Raw genomic sequence first — 21,478 nt, forward strand, 5'->3', positions numbered from 1 at the left:
AGCAAAACTCATTTTCTTTAGCTTCCCATGCTTTGAGGCCAGTCTCTACCCTCTACAATAGCACAGCACCTTTTTCAGTTTTTGAAGTTTTGATGGATAGCTCATCTTTAGAAGGCAGGTAAAGAAACATTAGTCAGACACTGTTATTTCAGGTACTGAAAAGTAACAGGTCAAGTTTGGTCCCTTTAAGAAAAACTCGGATGGAAGTCAGCTTAAACTTGGAGGAGTCATTCATCTGTGGGAAAAATGCAGAATTAGTAAGTCAAAGCCAGCTATAGATGGGAGCACATAAGTATGTGTGCCTACATTTTGGGTCTTTGGGGAGCCATGAAGCTCAAAACCAATTAAAGCTTTAGTAGAGAGAAATTTAAAAGTGGTTTCTCCTAAGGCAAGGGAAAGATTTGGAGCAGAGCGTGCTCAAAGAAAAGCGATGTTGATGATGTAATTAATACAGTTAACAGCTGGAAATGGGAATTGGTGCAAAGCCCCATTTGAGAGGACCCTGTGAAGAACTCAAGTTTGGGCCCCCAAAGTCACTGTATCCAGGGCACAGCTTCAGCTCAGGAACCTGAGCGTATCTGCGTGGTCAGCCTGGTGAGAAGGGTGACCAGGTCCTGCCACAGTGAGTCCCCCCGTTCTTCATCTCTCATCAGTCTATTAATTAGAACAAGGAAGGGAACTGGTTGCCGAAGGAATTTTGTTTTTTTCCTTTTAATGCTGGAGTGTTAGTATTCTTTTCATTCATTTTTTCATCTTGTTACTCTTATGTAAAATCCTTCTTTTCCAGTCTATACACATCTGTCTACTTTCAGACAGTGTTATCATCTGGTTGATAATTCCATCCTCTGCCCCAAGATGTAGAACTGGATCTCCAGCTTGAGTGGAGGAGATAGTCACACTTATATTGCATAGTCACCCAAACTCAGGATGGGCCCAGTAGCTGATCGACTTCTCCTGGTATCTTATTCAGGCACATCCCTCTAAAAGCATGTTTTCTTTTTCATTCTCCCTCCCACTGTTGTTGTTGTTCAGTCACGCAATCGTGTCTGACTCTTTGCGACCCCATGGACTGCAGCAACTAATCACTTCCATTAATGCTGTTCAAATCTTGAAGGTTCTTAGGCATCATGGGGAGAGGGTGAAATTTAGGACTGAATCCTGCCCTTGTCATTTCCTAGCCGGTATCCACAAGCAAGCGTGTTATTTAATTTTTGTGATCCTCAGTTCCTAAACGATCTTTTAGAGCCTCTTCTTTAAAATTGGCATGATAAACATGCCTACCTCATTGGATTATTGGAGAATATTATGTGGGAGGGCATATAAGTCCCCTAACCCAGTGCCAGACGTGTGCCACAGGTGCTCAGTAACTAGTTACCGTCACTGTTTTGAATTCATGGAGCACAGTGCCCGGCATGTTCAGGGCGGCTGTTTGAGGATGCCATTCGTTTGTAATCCTCCCCTGGGGTTGTGGAACCTAGCTCTGAACGTATTAGGTATCCTCTGCCTCCCCTAGCACTTTTCAGCAGATGAACTGGCTTCTGTGTTTCAAAAAGCAAGAGCTATTGCCCACCTGCTTCCCCTCTGGAACCCCCTCAACTTTCCAGTGCCAGACAGCAACTGGCTTGTGTCCAGGCTCATCCCCCACCTGATTTATTTTGATGCAGGGAAGGCGGCCTCTCTCTGTCCTGCTGCCTGAGGTTAGTCCTTCCCTCTGGTTCTGGATCCTATCCCTTCCTGCCCAGGGTCCCCTCCTTTTCTTCATGGTGCCCTCTTCAACCACACCTTCCTTACTGATTCTTTCCTATCAGCAATTAACTGTGTTGAGGCTTCTCTTATCTTAAAAGCATAAAAGGAACCTTGTTGTGATTTCCTTCTCCCCCACAGCTTCCACCCTGTGCTGCGCCCACCTTCACAGCCAGCCTTCCGGAGCCTGGTGCACGCACACCCTCGACCCCTCAGTTCCCACGCCCCGTGCTCTGCTTCACTCCATTTCCTCCTGTGACCTTGTCACCACGTACACCCTGCCGACCACACTTTCCTTATTGAGAGGCTTGCTTTCTTTGGCTCCTCTGACTTCACATTTGCCTGATCGTTCTCCTACCTTTTCTGATCATGCCCTACATGCAGACTCTTCTACTGGTGCTTTCTTAATGCTGTTCCTGCTGCTGTTCCTAGAGCCACTGTGCTCTAGACTCTCTTCCCTTCTGATTCTGAACCATTTCCAAGGGAACTGGTCTGTTTGTTCATCTGTCCTATGTACACGTGTAATATGCTCTTTTTTCTCTCCCACCCAGACCTATCTCTTAAGCATCAGATCTCATAGCCATCACCTCAAACTCACCTGCACTTAGGTCCCTGCCTGGTTGCCTGAAGACTCTTCCTCTAGCTGGTCATCGCACAGTGGTTTAGAGCAGTGGTTCCGCACTTTAGTGGCCATCAGAGTCCCCTGGGAGGTGTGTTCAGTGGCTCGGCCCCATCCCTGGAGAGTCTGAGTCAGTAGGTCTGGGGTGGGGATCTGAGAATTTGTCTTTCTAAGAGTTCTCAGGTAATGCTGATGTTCCTGGTCGGGAAACTATACTTTGAGAACATCTATTACAAGGAAATGAGGCAATCTTTTCCCATTCCTTGTTGTTGTTGTTTAGTTGCTGAGTCATATCTGACTCTTTTGCGACCCCATGGACTGTAGCCCACCAGGCTTCTCTATCCATGGGATTTCCCAGGCAAGAATACTGGAGTGGGTTGCCATTTTCTCCTCTAGGGGATGTTCCCGACCCAGGGATTGAACACACGTCTCTTGCATCGGCAGGTGGATTCTTTACCATTGAGCCATAAGGAAGCCCATTCCCATTCCTTACTCTACCCCATGTAATCTCCCCAGCCTCCAGTTCCCCACTAGCATCTGAATAATCTGGTAAGTTGTGCCTTTTAAATACCTCTCTATTTGGAATCCTCCATTCCTTTTGCCACTAGTCTGATTTATTGAAGTCACCTGCTACCTGGCCTTTCTGCCTCCAGCTTCACTTCTAAATCTGTTCCCCATACAGCCACTGGTTAAACCATGAGCTGATTAAACCATGTCATGTTAGTCCTCTGTATGCTTCCTTCCCTAGCTCTCCATTGCCTTTGGGATAAATCCAAACTTCATGACGTTGACCTAGCCTCTGCCTACCGACGTAGCACCGTTTCTTCTCCTTCCTTACTTTGCACGGAATGCACCTAGCGTACAGAAAAGCGCAGGCAATTTAGATACATATTGTATAGCAGTTAGTGCTTGCTGTGCTCTGGCCACTGTATATATGTTAATTTCATTTACTATTATTCCCACTAACTCTATAAGATGGGTTATATTTTACAGATGAGGAAATGTGACCCATTTTGTAGTGTTGCCATTGTCCTGCATACCAGTCCCTGTCCAGTCAGTTGAGTTCAGGGTAACAGGGTTGGATTTACTCAGAACTTACTACCAAGAGCTAATGATAATGACTATGACAACAGCAACATTAATAGTGATATCTAACAATTTTTGTTAATGTACTTTCTGCCAGGACACTACATGTAAACATAACTCAGGTGTACTGTTCCTGATTTCCAAAGGAGGAAGTTGAAAGAGGAAGTAACTTGTTCAAAGTTACAAGTTCAAGATCACAGGACCTAGGTTTGATTTTAGGTCTTGGGACTCCAAAGCTCATGCTTTTAACCACTCTTGTCATTTCTGTGAGTGGAAGCAGGAAGTTATTTAGAGAGCTGTTTATCATTTGGCACCTTCTAAAATTTAAAATCCAGAGGTATCTTTCAGTGAATTATACAGTTTTTGGCAACCCTCCTATCTCCTCATTGGAACCTACCCACATTCACCTTCTTTCTTCTAGATCTTGTCATCCTGTGATGAGAAGACTTTAGACTTGGAGTCATACTGGGTTCTGACGCTACCTCTACTAACCATCTCCTTGGATGAACCCTGGGATAAGTTATTTTACTCTGTGAACTGCTGATTGCTCTAAAAACCAGAATAGTAATGCTTCCCTCATGGGGTTGCTGAGAATCAGTGTGACAATACCTGGCTCTTCTCTCCATCCCTTGTGCTTCTGCTTAATGTACCCCTGGGCACTGTCACAGTACCTTCCCTGCTCTCATAAGAAACTTCCTTGCTGCATTTCCTGCACAGGTTACTGGTGTCCCTCTCCTGTTCTCACTCCTGTCACTGCTCTCTAGGTTCTACGCTGCCACCTGAAAAATATTTCTAAGATACAAACCTTAGTGACTTTCTGTTGATAGTAATGGTTGACGGTTACTCAGTCATGCAACCCTCGTACTGAAACAACAAAAAACACTTAGATAAAATACAAAACCAAAACCAAACCAAACCCAGCCTTCTTCCTAAAGCAATAGAGAGCTCATAGGCATTACCATCGGAGAAGGCGATGGCACCCCACTCCAGTACTCTTGCCTGGACAATCCCATGGACGAAGGAGCCTGCTAGGCTGCAGTCCATGGGGTCGCTAGGAGTTGGGCACGACTGAGCGACTTCACTTTCATTTTTCACTTTTACGCATTGGAGAAGGAAATGGCAACCAACTCCAGTGTTCTTGCCTGGAGAATCCCAGGGATGGGGGAGCCTGGTGGGCTGCCGTCTATGGGGTCGCACAGAGTTGGACACGACTGAAGTGACTTAGCAGCAGCAGCAGGCATTACCATGTTAAAATTGTAATGGAGAACCCACGCAAGAGTGCAGATTTGCCCAGCAGCTGTAGGAGACAGAAATAAAGCCTAGATTTCTCAAAAGAAACTGGGACCCCTAAGGACTACACTATCAGACTGAGGGTAGACCTGAAACATACCAGCTATCGTGTGGAATTGCAGCCCAGGTTCAAGCTGACTGGATCAACCAAGGAATCGAGTCTTGAATCGGTTTATGGGTTGGTTGTGCCTCGGGATATCTGGCAAAATCTAGTGGAAACTCTTTCAAAAGGAAGGTTTCTTCAGCCTAGGCCTCAAATTATTCAGTAACCAGCTCATAAATATAACCAGGTACCCAAGGAAACCATACTCAAGGGCAAGAATCATCAGCAACCACAGACAACAGAAACAGCCCTTCATAGACGTCATCAGATATTGGAATCATTGCCATCTATAAAAGCTACTGTTTAAGGAAATAAAAGATAAGCTTGAATATGTCTGCAAAGAATAGGAAACCGAAATGTGACGTAGCAAATTTAAAAAGGAGCCAAATAAAACTTCTAGAAGTAAACATAACTAATGAAATTTAAAACTCAGTGGATGAGGAAAGGTATATTAATAAAAGTTTTGAGAGAAGAACTCAATGGATAAATTTAACAGAAGACTGAATAAAGCTGAAGAGAAAAATTAACAAACTGGAAGACAGTAGGAAGAAGTTATCCAGAGTAAAGCACGGAGAAAACAAATAGGAAATGCAGAGGGAGAGGGTTGGAGACATAGAGGATAGAGTGAGGTCTAAATAAGAGACCTAGAAAGGAGATGAGAGAGAAAATGAGCCAAGGTGAAATTTAAAGGTAATGATGACGATTTCCCACAACAGTTGAGCTACCAAACTTCAGATTTATGACCAATGATTATATGTAGAATTTAAAAAAATTCAAACTTAGATACATCAAGATGAAGTTACAGAAAACCAAAGGGAAAATCTCAAAAGCAGCTAGAGAAAAAGACAGATTATCTTCAAAGGAGCAATAGGCTGACCTTTGACTCCTCATCAAATATAGTTCTGATAACGTTATTCTCAAATCTTTGAATCTCTTTCCATCCCTACAGGTAAAACACATGCTGTTCAGTGTGAAGCCTTTTGTAGTCTGGTCCCTGCAACATGTTTAGACATAGAGAACCTTTGTTCTTCTCATTTTAGTTTTGATTGTGTATCTTTACACTTGGTTTTGTCCCTTTCTGGAATGCTCTGCATGCCCATACATCTAGCCAGCTCCTACTTAGCCCTCCCGTTTCAGCTCAGGGCTTCACCGTTAAACTCTCTAGCCCCCTTCTTACTGTAGGCACCACCTCTGTGCACTTTCAGTAGTGTTTTCATTTTGCTTCCCCTTGTGGCTCAGCTGGCAAAGAATCTGCCTGCAGTGTGGGAGACCAGGGTTCAGTCCCTGGGTTGGGAAGATCCCCTGGAGAAGGGAAAGGCTACACACTCCAGTATGAGGTCGCAAAGAGTTGGACACTGAGCAACTTATACTTTCACTTTCCCGCACATGAGTTTTCTGAGGACAGAACCAGGGTCATTTGTAGTGCCTGACACCCCACAGGTACCCAGAAACTTCACTGAGTTGATGCTTCAGGAAACATTTCATACTCAATGGCATACCATACTTGCTTTGAGTATGGTATGGCCTTGAGCATTTCAGGGAGTCCCATGGCCACTTAGTTCAGTTCAGTTCAGTCGCTCAGTCGTGTCCGACTCTTTGCGACCCCATGAATCACAGCACGCCAGGCCTCCCTGTCCATCTCCATCTCCCGGAGTTCACTCAGACTCATGTCCATCGAGTCTGTGATGCCATCTAGCCATCTCATCCTCAGTCATCCCCTTCTGCTCCTGCCCCCAATCCCTCCAAGCATCAGAGTCTTTTCCAATGAGTCAACTCTTCTCATGAGGTGGCCAAAGTACTGAAGCTTCAGCTTCAGCATCATAACTTCCAAAGAAATCCCAGGGTTGATCTCCTTCAGAATGGACTGGTTGGATCTCTTTGCAGTCCAAGGGACTCTCAAGAGTCTTCTCCAACACCACATTTCAAAAGAATCAATTCTTCGGCGCTCACCCTTCTTCACAGTCCAACTCTCACATCCATACATGACCACAGGAAAATCCATAGCCTTGACTAGACGGACCTTAGTCGGCAAGGTAATGTCTCTGCTTTTGAATATACTATCTAGGTTGGTCATAACTTTACTTCCAAGGAATATGCGTCTTTTAATTTCATGGCTACAGTCACCATCTGCAGTGATTTTGGAGCCCCCAAAAATAAAGTCTGACACTGTTTCTACTGTTTCCCCATCTATTTCCCATGAAGTGATGGGACCGGATGCCATGATCTTCGTTTTCTGAATGTTGAGCTTTAAGCCAACTTTTTCACTCTCTTTCACTTGCATCAAGAGGCTTTTGAGTTCCTCTTCACTTTCTGCCATAAGGGTGGTGTCATCTGCGTATCTGAGGTTATTGATATTTCACCTGGCAATCTTGATTCCAGCTTGTGTTTCTTCCAGCCTAGTGTTTCTCATGATGTACTCTGCATAGAAGTTAAATAAGCAGGGTGACAATATACAGCCTTGACGTACTCCTTTTCCTATTTGGAACCAGTCTGTTGTTCCATGTCCAGTTCTAACTGTTGCTTCCTGACCTGCATACAGATTTCTCAAGAGGCAGGTCAGGTGGTCTGGTATTCCCATCTCTTTCAGAATTTTCCACAGCTCATTGTGATCCACACAGTCAAAGGCTTTGGCATAGTCAATAAAGCAGAAATAGATGTTTTTCTGGAGCTCTCTTGCTTTTTCCATGATCCAGCGGATGTTGGCAGTTTGATCTCTGGTTCCTCTGCCTTTTCTAAATCCAGCTTGAACATCAGGGAGTTCACGGTTCACGTAGTGCTGAAGCCTGGCTTGGAGAATTTTGAGCATTACTTTACTAGCATGTGAGATGAGTGCAATGGTGTGGCAGTTTGAGCATTCTTTGGCATTGCCTTTCTTTGGGATTGGAATGAAAACTGACCTTTTCCAGTCCTGTGGCCACTGCTGAGTTTTCCAAATTTGCTGGCATATTGAATGCAGCACTTTCACAATATCATCTTTCAGGATTTGAAATAGCTCAACTGGAATTCCATCACCTCTACTAGCTTTGTTCATAGTGATGCTTTCTAAGGCCCACTTGATTTCACATTCCAAGATGTCTGGCTCTAGATTAATGATCACATCATCATGATTATCTGGGTCGTGAAGATCTTTTTTTGTACAGTTCTTCTCTGTATTCTTACCACCTCTTCTTAATATCTTCTGCTTCTGTTAGGTCCATACCATTTCTGTCCTTTATTGAGCCCATCTTTGCATGAAATGTTCCCTTGGTATCCCTAATTTTCTTAAAGAGATCTCTAGTCTTTCCCATTCTGTTGTTTTCCTCTATTTCTTTGCACTGATCGCTGAGGAAGGCTTTCTTATCTCTTCTTGCTATTCTTTGGAACTCTGCATTCAGATGCTTATATCTTTCCTTTTCTCCTTTGGTTTTCACCTCTATTCTTTTCACAGCTATCTGTAAGGCCTCCCCAGACAGCCATTTTGCTTTTTTGCATTTCTTTTCCAGGGGGATGGTCTTGATCTGACAGAATGTGGTCCACTAGAGAAGGGAATGGCAAGCCACTTCAGTATTCTTGCCTTGAGAACCCCATGAACAGTATGAAAATTGATAGGATACCAAAAGAGGAATTCCCCAGGTCATTAGGTGCCCAATATGCTACTGGAGATCAGTGGAGAAATAACTCCAGAAGGAATGAAGGGATGGAGCCAAAGCAAAAACAATACCCAGTTATGGATGTCACTGGTGATAGAAGCACGATCCGATGCTGTAAAGAGCAATATTGCATAGGAACCTGGAATGTCAGGTCCATGAATCAAGGCAAATTGGAAGTGGTCAAACTAGAGATGGCAAGAATGAATGTCGACATTCTAGGAATCAGCGAACTAAAATGGACTGGAATGGGTGAATTTAACTCAGATGACCATTATATCTACTACTGCGGGTAGGAATCCCTCAGAAGAAATGGAGTAGCCATCATGGTCAACAAAAGAGCCCGAAATACAGTACTTGGATGCAATCTCAAAAACAACAGAATGATCTCTGTTCGTCTCTAAGGCAAACCATTCAATATCACGGTAATCCAAGTCTATGCCCCAACCAGTAACACTGAAGAAACTGAAGTTGAACTGTCTTATGAAGACCTACAAGACCTTTTAGAACTAACGCCCAAAAAAGATGTCCTTTTCATTATAGGGGACTGGAATGCAAAAGTAGGAAGTTAAGAAACACCTGGAGTAACAGGCAAATTTGGCCTTGGAATGCGGAATGAAGCAGGGCAAAGACTAATAGAGTTTTGCCAAGAAAATGCACTGGTCATAGCAAACACCCTCTTCCAACAACACAAGAGAAGACTCTACACATGGACATCACCAGATGGTCTACACTGAAATCAGATTGATTATATTCTTTGCAGCCAAAGATGGAGAAGCTCTATACAGTCAAGAAAAACAAGACCAGGAGCTGACTGTGGCTCAGATCATGAACTCCTTATTACCAAATTCAGACTTAAATTGAAGAAAGTAGGGAAAACCGGTAGACCATTCAGGTATGACCTCAATCAAATCCCTTATGATTATACAGTGGAAGTGAGAAATAGATCTAAGGGCCTAGATCTGATAGATAGAGTGCCTGATGAACTATGGAATGAGGTTCGTGACATTGTACAGGAGACAGGGATCAAGACCATCCCCATGGAAAAGAAATGGCCACTTAAGCAATGTGTTTTTTAAAAAACATGGAACCACGGGGTTTGATTTTTTAATTTATTTCATTTTGTTTTTGATTGTGCTGAGTCTTTGTTGCTGCACGTGGGCTTTCTTTAGTTGTGGCTGCCGGTGGCTACTCTGTTGAGGCGCACAGGCTGCTCATTGCAGCGGCTTCTCTTTCTGCAGAACACAGACTCTAGGGCACTCGGGCTTCAGTAGTTGCAGTAGTGATGGCTCTTAGGCTCTAGAGCGTGAGCTCAGTAGTTCCGGTGCATAGGCTTAGGTGCTCTGAGGCATGTGGAATCTTCCCAGACCTGGGATTAAACCCATGTCTTCTGCACTGGGAGGCAGATTCTTATCCACTGTACCACCAGGGAAGTCCTTAAGCAATATCTTGATAGGTTTTCATGGCACTTTCCCTGATGCTCTGACTCTTGCTTATGTGGAGAATAGGCTGCCAACAGCACCAGGATCTGCCTGTCGTCATCACCTGCTCTGCCCCTTCATTACTCCCATTCCCCTGATGAACCTGCAATAACAACATCCGCTCTACCTATTGTGTGAAGTTATGTTGTGGCTCAAACGAGGTGATGTGATGTATGGGAATACACTGTGAACATTCTCTGGCACCAGGCGATTTCAATAGCTTTACTTCAGAGTGAGAGGCTTGCTCAGGCTGGCAAACTTACAGCACAGAAAGTGAGGATAACATGAATGTTACCTGGCCCTGTGAGGACCTGTGTTGTCATTCCTGCATTTCACTGGGGCCTATAAAATAAGTTCTCATTGGCTCATTTTGAGAGATCTGAGGGGAATTATTTTCATGTACCAATTTATATGAATGTTTTCATTGAATTCTTGGTGGAAATTGTAAATTTCTATGACCATTCAGAGATGGAAAAGCTTAGATTTGTCAGAGTTTGTCACTCTTTGCATTGGAAAGGTTGAAACACCTTTTTTGCCCAATTCCTTGCTTTTTTCTTCACATTGCTTTCACTTAGCATCACAGTCTGAGGTGAAGTCGCTCAGTCGTGTCCGACTCTTTGCGACCCCGTGGACTGTAGCCTACCAGGCTCCTCCGTCCATGGGATTCTCCAGGCAAGAATACTGGAGTGGGTTGCCATTTCCTTCTCCAGGGGATCTTCCCGACCCAGGGATTGAACCCAGGTCTCCTGCATTGGAGGCAGACGCTTTAACCTCTGAGCCACCAGGGAAGCCCAGCATCACAGTCTAATCATCTGAAAAGCCGAGGAGATTGCAAGTGTTCAGAATCTTCAGCCTTGTTAATCCATTGCTTATGTATGAGAAGGCCAAATCAGAATCATTTTTAAGTAAGTGGCAATGCCAGCTCCAGCAGACCATGGTGTTTTACTTTTTGAATGTTTAAAATGGAAGTTTCAGATAATCAGTATAAAGAGATTAGGATTTCACTGGATTTTTCCTCTTACAGTATTTCTTGGAGAACATCGTGAGCAGTTGCTGTACTTGTAGTGTGTCTAGTTTTTAGAAAGTTCTCTTGTTTAGATGAAGAGTATTGGTGGTCACTAGTTTCTAGACATTTTTAACTAGAAGGGGCCACAGAATGCATGGGGCCAGCTCTCCCTTCAATATGGCAAAACTGAAGACTGTGGGCCACACAGCCTTTTCCTTTGTTGAGGACTGCCAGCAACTCTGCCCTATTCTAGTAATTCATCAAGGAGCTTTATTGTTCTGTCAAAGCATTCTTCCTGATATTCAATCAAAGGTCTTTTAAAGTAAGCCCCTTTTCTTGTACTAGGTCATTCATAGTGATGCACACACTTAGCAACATCCTTCTCAGAAATCTCTCTCAGATTTTGCCTCTGTTCACTCCCACTGCCACCATCTTAATTTAGATTCTGATTGTGTCTTGCCTAGCCTGTAAACCCAGCTTTCAAAGATCTCTTTAACTGTTGTTTCTCTGCTCCAGAATACTACCGAATTCAGAGCTATAAAATGTATGTGTCCCTGGCCTTTATAATGCTTGGTAAGATAGTATCTAAACTTACCAGTTTCACTGTAAGGACCTGTGTGTTCGGTTCAGTTCGGTTCAGTTCAGTTCAGTTGCTCAGTCGTGTCTGACTCTTTGCAACCCCATGGACTGCAGCACGCCAGGTTTCCCTGTCCATCACCAACTCCTGGAGCTTGCTCAAACTCATGTCCATGTGTGTTAGGAAGTATGTTCTGCTGAGAGTGGCATTAAATCCTAAAATATCACTGAGTTAAATAAGAAGATTTATTTCTAGCTCACGGAAAAGAAGAACAGAGGTAGACAGGTCAAGTCTTGTAGGATAGCTCCATAGTCTTCAACTGTGTTGTGCTTCTCTGCACAGTAGAATGCACCTTTGACCTGTAGCCTCTAGGACCAAGATGAGTGCACGAGGGCCAGCTCTCACATCCAGATTCCAGCCAGCAAGAAGGAGGAAAGGAGAAAAGGCTGTGCCTCCATCCTTTAAATCACAACTTTAATCTTCATCTTCCTTTACCATGTCAGGCTCTTTCACAGCTCTGGGCCACTGTACCAGGGCTGGCCTTTACCTGGAATGCCCTTCAACTTTCTTTGTTCAAAAGATCTGTATATCCTTCAAGTCCCAACTCACTTCCTCAGTGAATTGTTCTTTCTTCCTTAACAGTGACAGTACATTACTCCAAACTTGAGCATGTGTCAGTGGTTGAGCTTCATGAACTTACCAGCTGAAGTGACTTGGGTTTGAATTTCTTCTCTGTGGCTTGTGCTGTGAAATATAAATATGGTTCAGTTCAGTTCAGTCACTCAGCCGTGTCTGACTCTTTGCAACCCCATCGACTGCAGCACCCCAGGCCTCCCTGTCCGTTACCAACTCCCGGAGTTTACCCAAACTCATATCCATTGAGTTGGTGATGCCATCTAACCATCTCATCCTTTGTCATCCCCTTCTCCTCCCACCTTCAATCTTTCCAGGATCAGGGTCTTTTCAAATAAGTCAGTTCTTTCCATCATGTGGCCAAAGTATTGGCGTTTCAGCTTCAACATCAGTCCTTCCAATGAACATTCAGGACTGATCTCCTTTAGGATGGTCTGGTTGGACCTCCTTGCTGTCCAAGGGACTCTCAAGAGTCTTCTCCAATACCACAGTTCAAAAGCATCAGTTATTCAGCAGTCAGCTTTCTTTATAGTCCAACTCTCACATCCATACATGACTGCTGGAAAAACCATAGTCTTGGCTAGATGGACCTTTGTCAGCAATGTAATGTCTCTGCTTTTTAATATGCTGTCTAGGTTGGTCATAACTTTCCTTCCAAGGAGTGAGCGTCTTTTAATTTCATGGCTGTATCACCATCTTCAGTGATTTTGGAGCCCCCCAAAATAAAGTCTGCCACTGTTTCCCCATCTATTGCCCTAAAGCAATGGGACCGGATGCCATGATCTAGTTTTCCGAATGTTGAGCTTTAAGCCAACTTTTTCACTCTCCTCTTTCACTTTCATCAAGAGGCTCTTTAGTTATTCACTTTCTGCCATAAAGGTGGTATCATCTGCATATCTGAGGTTATTGATGTTCTTGGCATATAAATAATACTTTGAGCCAGGGTCCAGATCTCTTCTTGAGTTCCAGAACTTCATGTTGAACTGCTTACTCAATATCATCACTTGTAGGTCTCACTGGTGGCTTCTCAAATGGAACCTCCTCTGAAATACTGATTGAACTCCTGATTTTCACCTCCTCTAGTCTTCCCTGTGCCAGCAATTCCTCCATCAACCTAGCTGAAGATATCAGAAAGCTGAAGTAATCCTTCATTTCTTACATGTAATAATCCTCACCCTCTCATATTTAACTACCACCAAAGTCTATTAGTTCAGCTCCAAAATATGTCTTAAATCGATCATTTTAGTTCCATCTCCAGTCCCGGCCTTATAGCACTATCCTCTCGTGTCTGGACTTGGCAGTAGCTCTTCACTGGCCTCCCTACATCCACCCTCTTAGGTTGGCCCAATCTCAAGTCACGCAGTAACTTTCTTGAAAAAAATCCTTAGCTAGCTTCCTAATGTATGCAGGTTTAAACTTAGGATCCTTAACTTCTGCAGGGCCCCATCTGACTTGACTCCTGTCTACCTTTCATTTCCATTTCTTGCCACGCCTTTTCTTGCTCACGTGCTCCAGCCTATTGGTCTTTCCATTCCTTGACCGTGCCTAGGACTTCACACCTCCACCCCTTCCCAAGTACCATTCCCCACCCAGGGTCTTTTGTCCCCTTCCTCACTCCTACACACACCTCCTCATGTCTCAACTCAAATGTCACTTGCACACAGGGCCTTTCTGTGACTTCTTAATCTAAATCCTATGTTCTCTGTTGTTTCTCCTTGTGAGTGTTCATTCTTAGCATTTATCACAGTTTATAACTTCATATTGATCGAGTGCGTATTTATTGAATATCACTCCAGTGTTAAACTGTGTGTTCCCTAAGAGCTGGGATCATCTTTCTTTTATTCACACTGAATCCTCAATGCCCAATGCTAATAAATACACATGGAATAAGTATAATAAACAAATGGTCTTGTGATTAAACAATGCAGTAGGTTCTCTCATTAAATTGACAGCTTTGCTATTTGATATGCCAAGATGTAGGTTTGTTGGAAACTTATTGAGGTGACTCACTTTTCTAACCTGGCAGTGTGTTTCTTCACATTTATTGAACATATTTTTGGTGCTCACCTGTAAGGCTACAGGCTTCAGTTTAACTTATAATATTGGAATGCATCTTTGTCTGCACAAGCCTTATTTCTGCCAGGATATCCATATGCAGCATGCAGGGCTTCCCTGTCCTTCCTTATCTCCTGGAGCTTGCTCACACTCATGTCTGCTTAGTCAGTGATGCCATCCAACCATCTTAGCCTCTGTTGTCCCCTTCTCCTCCTGCCCTCAGTCTTTCCTAGCATCAAGGTCTTTTCCAGTGAATCAGCTCTTTGCATCAGGTGGCCAAAGTATTGGAGCTTCAGCTTCAGTATCAGTCCTTCCAGTGAATATTCAGGGTTGATATTCTTTACAATTGACTGGTTTGATCTCTTTGCTGTCCAAGGGACTCTCAAGAGTCTTCTCCAGCAATCCTTATGAACATAGACCCTGAAAAGGTCATCTCTGAAAATCATGATTGGCCACTTCCTCTTTTTTTTTTTAATGCAACCTGGCATAACCATTAGAACAGAAGAGTTGCTTATGGTTGGAATGGAATCTGAAGCAATAGTCATTTTAAGATGGAGCCATCGGTGACCATCACAGAAAGCTGCCTGCCCAGGATTTTGGGCTATCTTGGAAACCCCCTCACTACCTTTTCTTGATTGCCAGGTCTTGATATCAGACATCTAGGTAGAGTATACTTGTTCGTGGTAATTCCAGCCTCCTAATATTTCCTGAATTTACCTTGTTCTGCAGAACACATTGACAAGATATGTTACGGGATAGGTCAACAATTTGTATAGGTTTTTTTTTTTTCTCCCTAAGAGTGTCAATCTTCCCTGGTAGCTCATTCAGTAAAGAATCTGCCTGCAGTGCAGGAGACCTGGGTTCGATCCCTGGGTTGGGATCCCCTGGAGAAGGAAATGGTAACCCACTCCAGTATTCTTGCCTGGAAAATCCCATGGAGGGGAGGAGCCTCGTGGGCTATAGTCCATGGGGTTGCAAACAGTTGAATAAGACTTAGCAACTAAACTACCAAGAGTATAAAAAAGGTTGTTCTGGAAGCATATGATGCATTTGGAATCCTGATAAAAGATGAACTTAGATGATGACCCTCTTTTACTGATAAACATGATGATTGACAATGGGAAAGTTTTCATTTGTTTTTCTTTTCAGAAAACAGTAAGAATTCTGCTTTCAATGGGCACTAGGTAGGTAGATTTTAGCATAGATGGAAAAGCATACAGTTGATGGTTCTTAAGCCCCAGTAGGTCAGATAATGTCAGTGTTTCCAGAGTACGCCCAGAGTAAAACTGGCTTTCAGCTGAGCCTTTGCTAAGAGGCCAGTCCTGAAAAGGATTTATTTATTTATTTTGGCCATGATAATGTCTAAATGATGATAAGTACAAGTCTCTCTTAGCTAGCTGGAGTGGGTCCCACATGAATTGGTTGTGACTCCTAGCATCTAGAAACTCCAGGATAGTTGGATAAGAATATTTTGTGGGGGAAATCTAATGTAACACATGAAAATATAAAATATTAAATGTTCAGAAGTGTGTAATTTGCTGCTTTTTTTTCATGAGTGGTTTTAATACTTCTGGTCCAGAGCCTAACTCCCTCTTTACTGGAGAGATGTGGTTTCAGTTTTTTGGGTGAATGTGCATTTTATAAGTTTTTAAGAAAGGAAATTAAACATTAAAAGGCTTTAAGTACTTTACTCTTTATATAATGTCACTAAGAAAAGCCAGGAAAATCAGGGTTGGGTTTTTGATTTGTTTATTTAATAAATATAATCTATTTTCCACCATTTTGTTTGTTATGGCTGGTACCAAAGTACTTTTAAAAGTTAACATTTATTTTGATTTTATTTCAGCAGCTGTACATATAAGTTAACATGTCTCTCTTCTTCCTTGTGGGTGGGGACAGTGTATAGCATTTAGTTTCTTTGGCATTTTGACACAGGTGATTTAGTTTAATTCAACATATCTCCACTTATATGATGCCTAATATATAAATAATATCAAACATATAAAATGTGGCCTGCTGAGTGTGAGCATTAATACAAGTTGGTGACGTAATTGACCTTAGCCAAGTCACCTAACCACTGTGGGCCCGGGTTTCCTTTTCTGTAAAATGAGTAGTTTGGGGTAAATGGTATCCAAGAATCCTTGCGGCTCTGAGTTTAGAAACACCATGAGTCTGTATGCCTCATACTCTGCATCTACCTGATGTCTCCTCTTCTTCTGTTCTCTTGTCTTAAATTAGGCAAAGAGGACGCTGGTGCACCAGTGATAAAAGATGAGAACACCTTCACATCACAGGACTCCAGAGTGTTACCAGAGAAGTCGCTGCAGAGATCAGCAAAGGTCTTTGCCTGTTTCTTTCACTTGTCTCGCTTGTAGCTTCTTCCTCTTGCAGGCCTTGCGTACAATTCAGTTAGGACTGTAGTTGCTCAGTTCATCAGAAAAGTCAATGGAAGCAGGGAATCATAAAAAGTGAATCTTTTAAATATATATATATATATATATAAACTTTAAACATGTACCTATATATTCACTTGCCTGTCTTTGCCTGAAGGGCCAAGGCCCTTTCTTGGTGTATGGAGGTATTTATTGAGGTTCTGTGTTATCTTTCTGCATAAACTGCACTATAATTTCTGGTTTGTTTTATTTAAAGCAGAGTGAGAATTTAGGCACTGGTGAAGCAATATGAGTGTAGATGCCTAGATTTTTACAGTTTTTGGCTCCAATGGCTTTTATTGTTGTCATGCTGCTGCTGCTGCTGCTGCTAAGTCGCTTCGGTCATGTCCGACTCTGTGCGACCCCAGAGACGGCAGCCCACCAGGCTCCCCTGTCCCTGGGATTCTCCAGGCAAGAACACTGGAGTGGGCTGCCATTTCCTTCTCCAATGCATGAAAGTGAAAAGTGAAAGTGAAGTCGCTGACCATATCTAATTCAAAAGTAAGTTTTTAATAAAGTATTTTTTAGTTCCTCCAAAGCATTTAATTTAGTTATCATAGTAACAAACCAATTTGTTTGTATTTTTTTTCCATAATTCAACTTTATTTTTTAATGATATATGCAGGTGACATACTCAGATATGGGATCAGATGCAGCTGATCCTCGCTATGGGGATAGCTCCGGGTGGAAGAAGTGGTACCAAGGGTGAAGTGTGTGAGAGCACGTGGTCTCCCCTCTTTTGGCACGTGTACCCTGGGAGTGCAGTGTTGACACTCAGTCTAGCAAGTTGGTTAGGAGAGTGTCTCCTGCATACCGACATGGGGAATTTCTAAATTATATTACATATATATTATTGCCCACCCCCCACCCAGCCAAGTACCCATTCAGTTACCTAGATCTTTATTTTAAGAAGCATTTTGAATACTAACCATATACTAGGCAACATGATAGGTGTGAAAGATTATAATGAATGGAAAGACCATGGGCTGGATCTGGCTCACAAATTTGTGCCTTAAAAAAAAAAAAACACTTCAGTTTTTTAATTTTTTGGCCATACCATGCAGCTTGTAGGACCTTAGTTCCCCAACCCTGGACTGAACCTGGGTCCTCGGCAATGTAGTGGTAGTGGAATCCTAACCACTGGACCACCAGGGAATTCTCATAAATTTTTGTTTGACCTATACAATATTTAAAAATTTTGACTTAGTAGCTTTCATTAAAAAAAAAAAATGGCGTGGTTTGAGTTAAAAAAGAAAATCAGGCTTCTGGCTTCTCTCGACAAAACAAAACATCTGGGAACGCTGGGCCGCATTCTTAAATGACTTTGACTTTGGTCAGAACTGAGTAGAGGCAACCTCTGTAGATGGAATTTGTGTTCTGCAATTTGCTGCTGCCCCCCAATGGTGTTCCCTCTGTTTTTTTTTTTTTTTTGGGTATAGTTTCTTAGTTTGATCTAAAATTACCAGGCAAACAGTACTCATATGCAAAACTGACACTGTGGTAAAGTCATTTAGTCACAGAGCATCACTGAGAAGTATTTCAGTAGGACTTAGAAAAACTCTTGGACCCAGCGAGGTGACCAGGTAACGTTCTGCCTTCTCCCAACTGTTGTCTAATACTGTAGATAAACAACATTAACCATATATGTATCCTTGGTATTTTCAGGTGGTTTACATCTTGGAGAAAAAGCACTCACGTGCAGCGACTGGCTTCCTCAAACTCTTGGCTGATAAGAACAGTGAACTGTTTAGGAAATATGCCTTGTTTTCTCCCTCGGACCACCGGGTGCCTAGAATATATGTGCCTCTCAAGGACTGTCCGCAGGACTTTGTGACCCGGCCCAAAGACTATGCCAACACACTGTTCATCTGCCGCATTATGGACTGGAAGGAGGACAGCAACTTTGCCCTAGGGTAGGTGACCTTTGGCGAGAAAAACTACCGAAATCAGACACAATTTGGTTTAGGTAACATTTAGATAAACATTTTTGTGTGTATTTTAATTATTATTTCTTCATTAAAACATGGGTCCTAGGCATATTTTGCTCCTAGTTCCTCAGAAATGGCCCTTAGCTACCACCTCAGCTGGTCACCTGTAGGTTCCTTGAATTGCCAGGCATTCACCCTTTTTGTTTGTTTCTGTTTTTTGGCATAAAACGTAAGTACATTCTAAGCCTCAACTTACTTCCTGTTATGCTATGAATCCTGTTTGTACTTGGGAATTTGCAAAGAATTCATTGCATCCAACAGTCACTGTAAGAAATGCCGCGGGAAGAAGGAACCACCCCTATCGACCGTTGAACAGGGCCTTTTATTGGGTGGTCGCTGTCGGGCAGAACTCCCGGGGGCGGGTAAGCAGGGGAGCGAGGGGGGTCTGTGAAGCAAAGGGAGTCTGTGGGGTAAAGGGAGTCTGTGGAGTCTCCGAGGTGTGAGGGGTGGGGAAGGGGTTTTATAGCCCCGGCTGGGGCTCCCATATAAGGAAGAAAATGCGGGCTCAGCGGTGATTGGTGTTCAAGGGCTCCGTGTCAGCTCCTGATTGGACGGCGAGGGCTTCGTGTCGGCTCCTGATTGGTCGGCTTGGTTGCCGGCCCGTCTCCGGGGTGTGTCCTGACATGCCCGGGCATGCCTCAGTATGCCTGACCTTTCCCTGACCTTTTGTCCTGACCTCGCCCTGACCCTTCATCCTGACCTCGCCCTGACCTTTCAGTCACATCCCTCCTTTCAGACACTAGTGTTAAAATATGTGAAATTGGAGGCATATTCATGGGACCTCAGTTTCCCAGGCTTAAAAACTAAGAATGTAAAGATATGTTTGAATGATGTGCTTTTTTGGTATTGATCCTTCAGAGGTTTCCTGGAGGAAGAAATGGCAACGCACTCCAGTATTCTTGCCTGGAGAATCCCATGGATCCAGGAGCCTGCTGGGCTACAGTCCATGCGGTCGCAAAAAGTCAGACACGACTGAGCAACTAACACTTCAGAGGTTTCACTTAATAGCATTCAATGTTAAATCTCCCTGCCAAAAGCAGGGGAAGGGTGCCATATTTTTAGGGAATCTTTCAGAAACCAATCTCACTTAAGTATAGATTCTATAGCCACAGAGCATCATCACTAGCCACTTCATTATCATCTGAAGAAGCTGCTGGACCCAGCTGTTAGAGCAAATGCGCCTGTTCCCTTCTTACAATTGATGTTCATTTTGAAAGAGAAGCAGTATTAAGTTTTAGCTATATCTGTAGCCCTTTATTATGGGTGGCATCTGGTTTATGCTTCACAGGAAATGCAAATGAAGGCATAAAAGCTGGAAGAGTTTGCTCTGATGCTACTCTCAGCCTGATTTGGTGCCTTGCTGTTGGCTAGCTAACTTGTACAGTACGGACCCTCCTGGGAACGTTCCTTGGTTATGAGTGTCAACACAATGGATGGCCACCAAGTGCAGCCTTGATGAAGTTTATTCTCTGCTTAGCCTTTTATGGTTAGTGAAGAAAAGCAGGTCATATCTGTGTGTCCTAATAATGCAATTTAAAATATACTATCCTGGGACATCCCTGGTGGTCTGGTGGCTAAGACCCTACACTTCCAATGCAGGGAGCCCGGGTTTGCTCCCTGATTAGGGAGCTAGATCCCACATGCTACAACTAAAAGTTGGCATGCCACAGCTAAAATTTCCACATACAGCAACTAAGACCTCCTGGTGCAGCCAAATAAATAAATGAATATATTTTTAAAAATATATACTATCCTGGGCCACTTTCTCAGTGATTTGAACATCACCGCTATTGATATGTTCTCAGAGACACTCAGGAGCACTTGCACTTTCTTTTCTGTTCTCAAGTGATGCGATTGCAGTGTCATAATTTTGAAGCCTAACTCATTATCCAAAAGTGACGTCAACCCTTTGAGCCCTAAATAGCCCTTCTCAGCAGCTTGCCAGTTTCTCACCATCCACTCAAAAGGGTCGATAATGGCTGTGCCACCTGGCCCTGGTGGTTGTGCCCGCCACTGTTTGCTTGGCAGTGAAAAGGGAACATTTCACATCAAGGCAGGAAATCCAGCCTTGTCTTTATCTGCCTTTCTGTCATAGCCCATTGTGTATACTTGATTGGGCTACTTCCTTAGTTTTTGAGCTGTAAGGGTGTAGTCAGGGTATAGTCAGGAAATCTTCACAGACTGAGTTTCTTATTGTTCAAATGGCCCTTCAGGTGCTATTACTTCATCAAATGATGAAGCCTTACTTCATCAAAAACTCTTTTCTTGTGGGTAAAGTACAACAGTAATCAAAAAAGGAGTTGAGTCTTTGAAGCAGCAAGGACATTTGCTGAATCCAGAAAACTAGTATTTTAAAATAATAACAATATGTTATATATAAAAAATTAAAGATTCTCCTATTTAGATGGAAAGGTGTGCTTTTTCTCTACCTTCTTACTATAAAGACATTAAAAATTGTCTTTTATGGAAGTAAGCCTGTTAAAAAGTCCTTGTGGAAAAGAGAAAATTTATCTTTGGAAGTAAAGTGCGGCAAGTTTCCACGATGCAGTTCCCCGCTGACGTCTGTCTCACGGCGGGTGCGGACCACAGCTGTTGCCCGTTGGTGGTCGCCTTGCCATTTTGTTCTGGCTATCAGTTACTGATCTTCAGGAGCTGAGGTCACCATTTCCCAGCCAGGCGTGCTGTGCTATGACTGCCTGGGTTTCCTTTCTTATCCTTGCTAGGTTTTGACCAGGAGTGTGGAGGTAGTGCTTGCTACAGGTATGAATGTGTGTGGTTTGCTTCCATAGAAATCACGCCTCAAAACCAAGTTTAACCAAAATGCCTTCCTTTTGAATTT

The 21,478-nt window shown here is 43.2% G+C and overlaps 1 protein-coding gene across 3 annotated transcripts in view; it reads left to right on the forward strand.

Annotated features, from left to right (window-relative positions):
* Positions 1-21,478, forward strand: part of DIS3L2 (DIS3 like 3'-5' exoribonuclease 2) — a 360,246-nt gene that overhangs the window by 128,937 nt on the left and 209,831 nt on the right. For all 3 annotated transcript variants that reach the window (XM_052655148.1, XM_052655156.1, XM_052655165.1), the window contains exons 7-8: positions 16,458-16,558; positions 18,317-18,564. In XM_052655148.1, coding sequence (XP_052511108.1) covers positions 16,458-16,558; positions 18,317-18,564 — 349 coding nt within the window. The remainder of the gene's footprint in view (positions 1-16,457; positions 16,559-18,316; positions 18,565-21,478) is intronic.

The sequence above is a fragment of the Budorcas taxicolor genome, chromosome 2 (genome assembly GCF_023091745.1).
Source record: "Budorcas taxicolor isolate Tak-1 chromosome 2, Takin1.1, whole genome shotgun sequence".
In the NCBI taxonomy this organism is placed as follows: Eukaryota; Metazoa; Chordata; class Mammalia; order Artiodactyla; family Bovidae; genus Budorcas; species Budorcas taxicolor.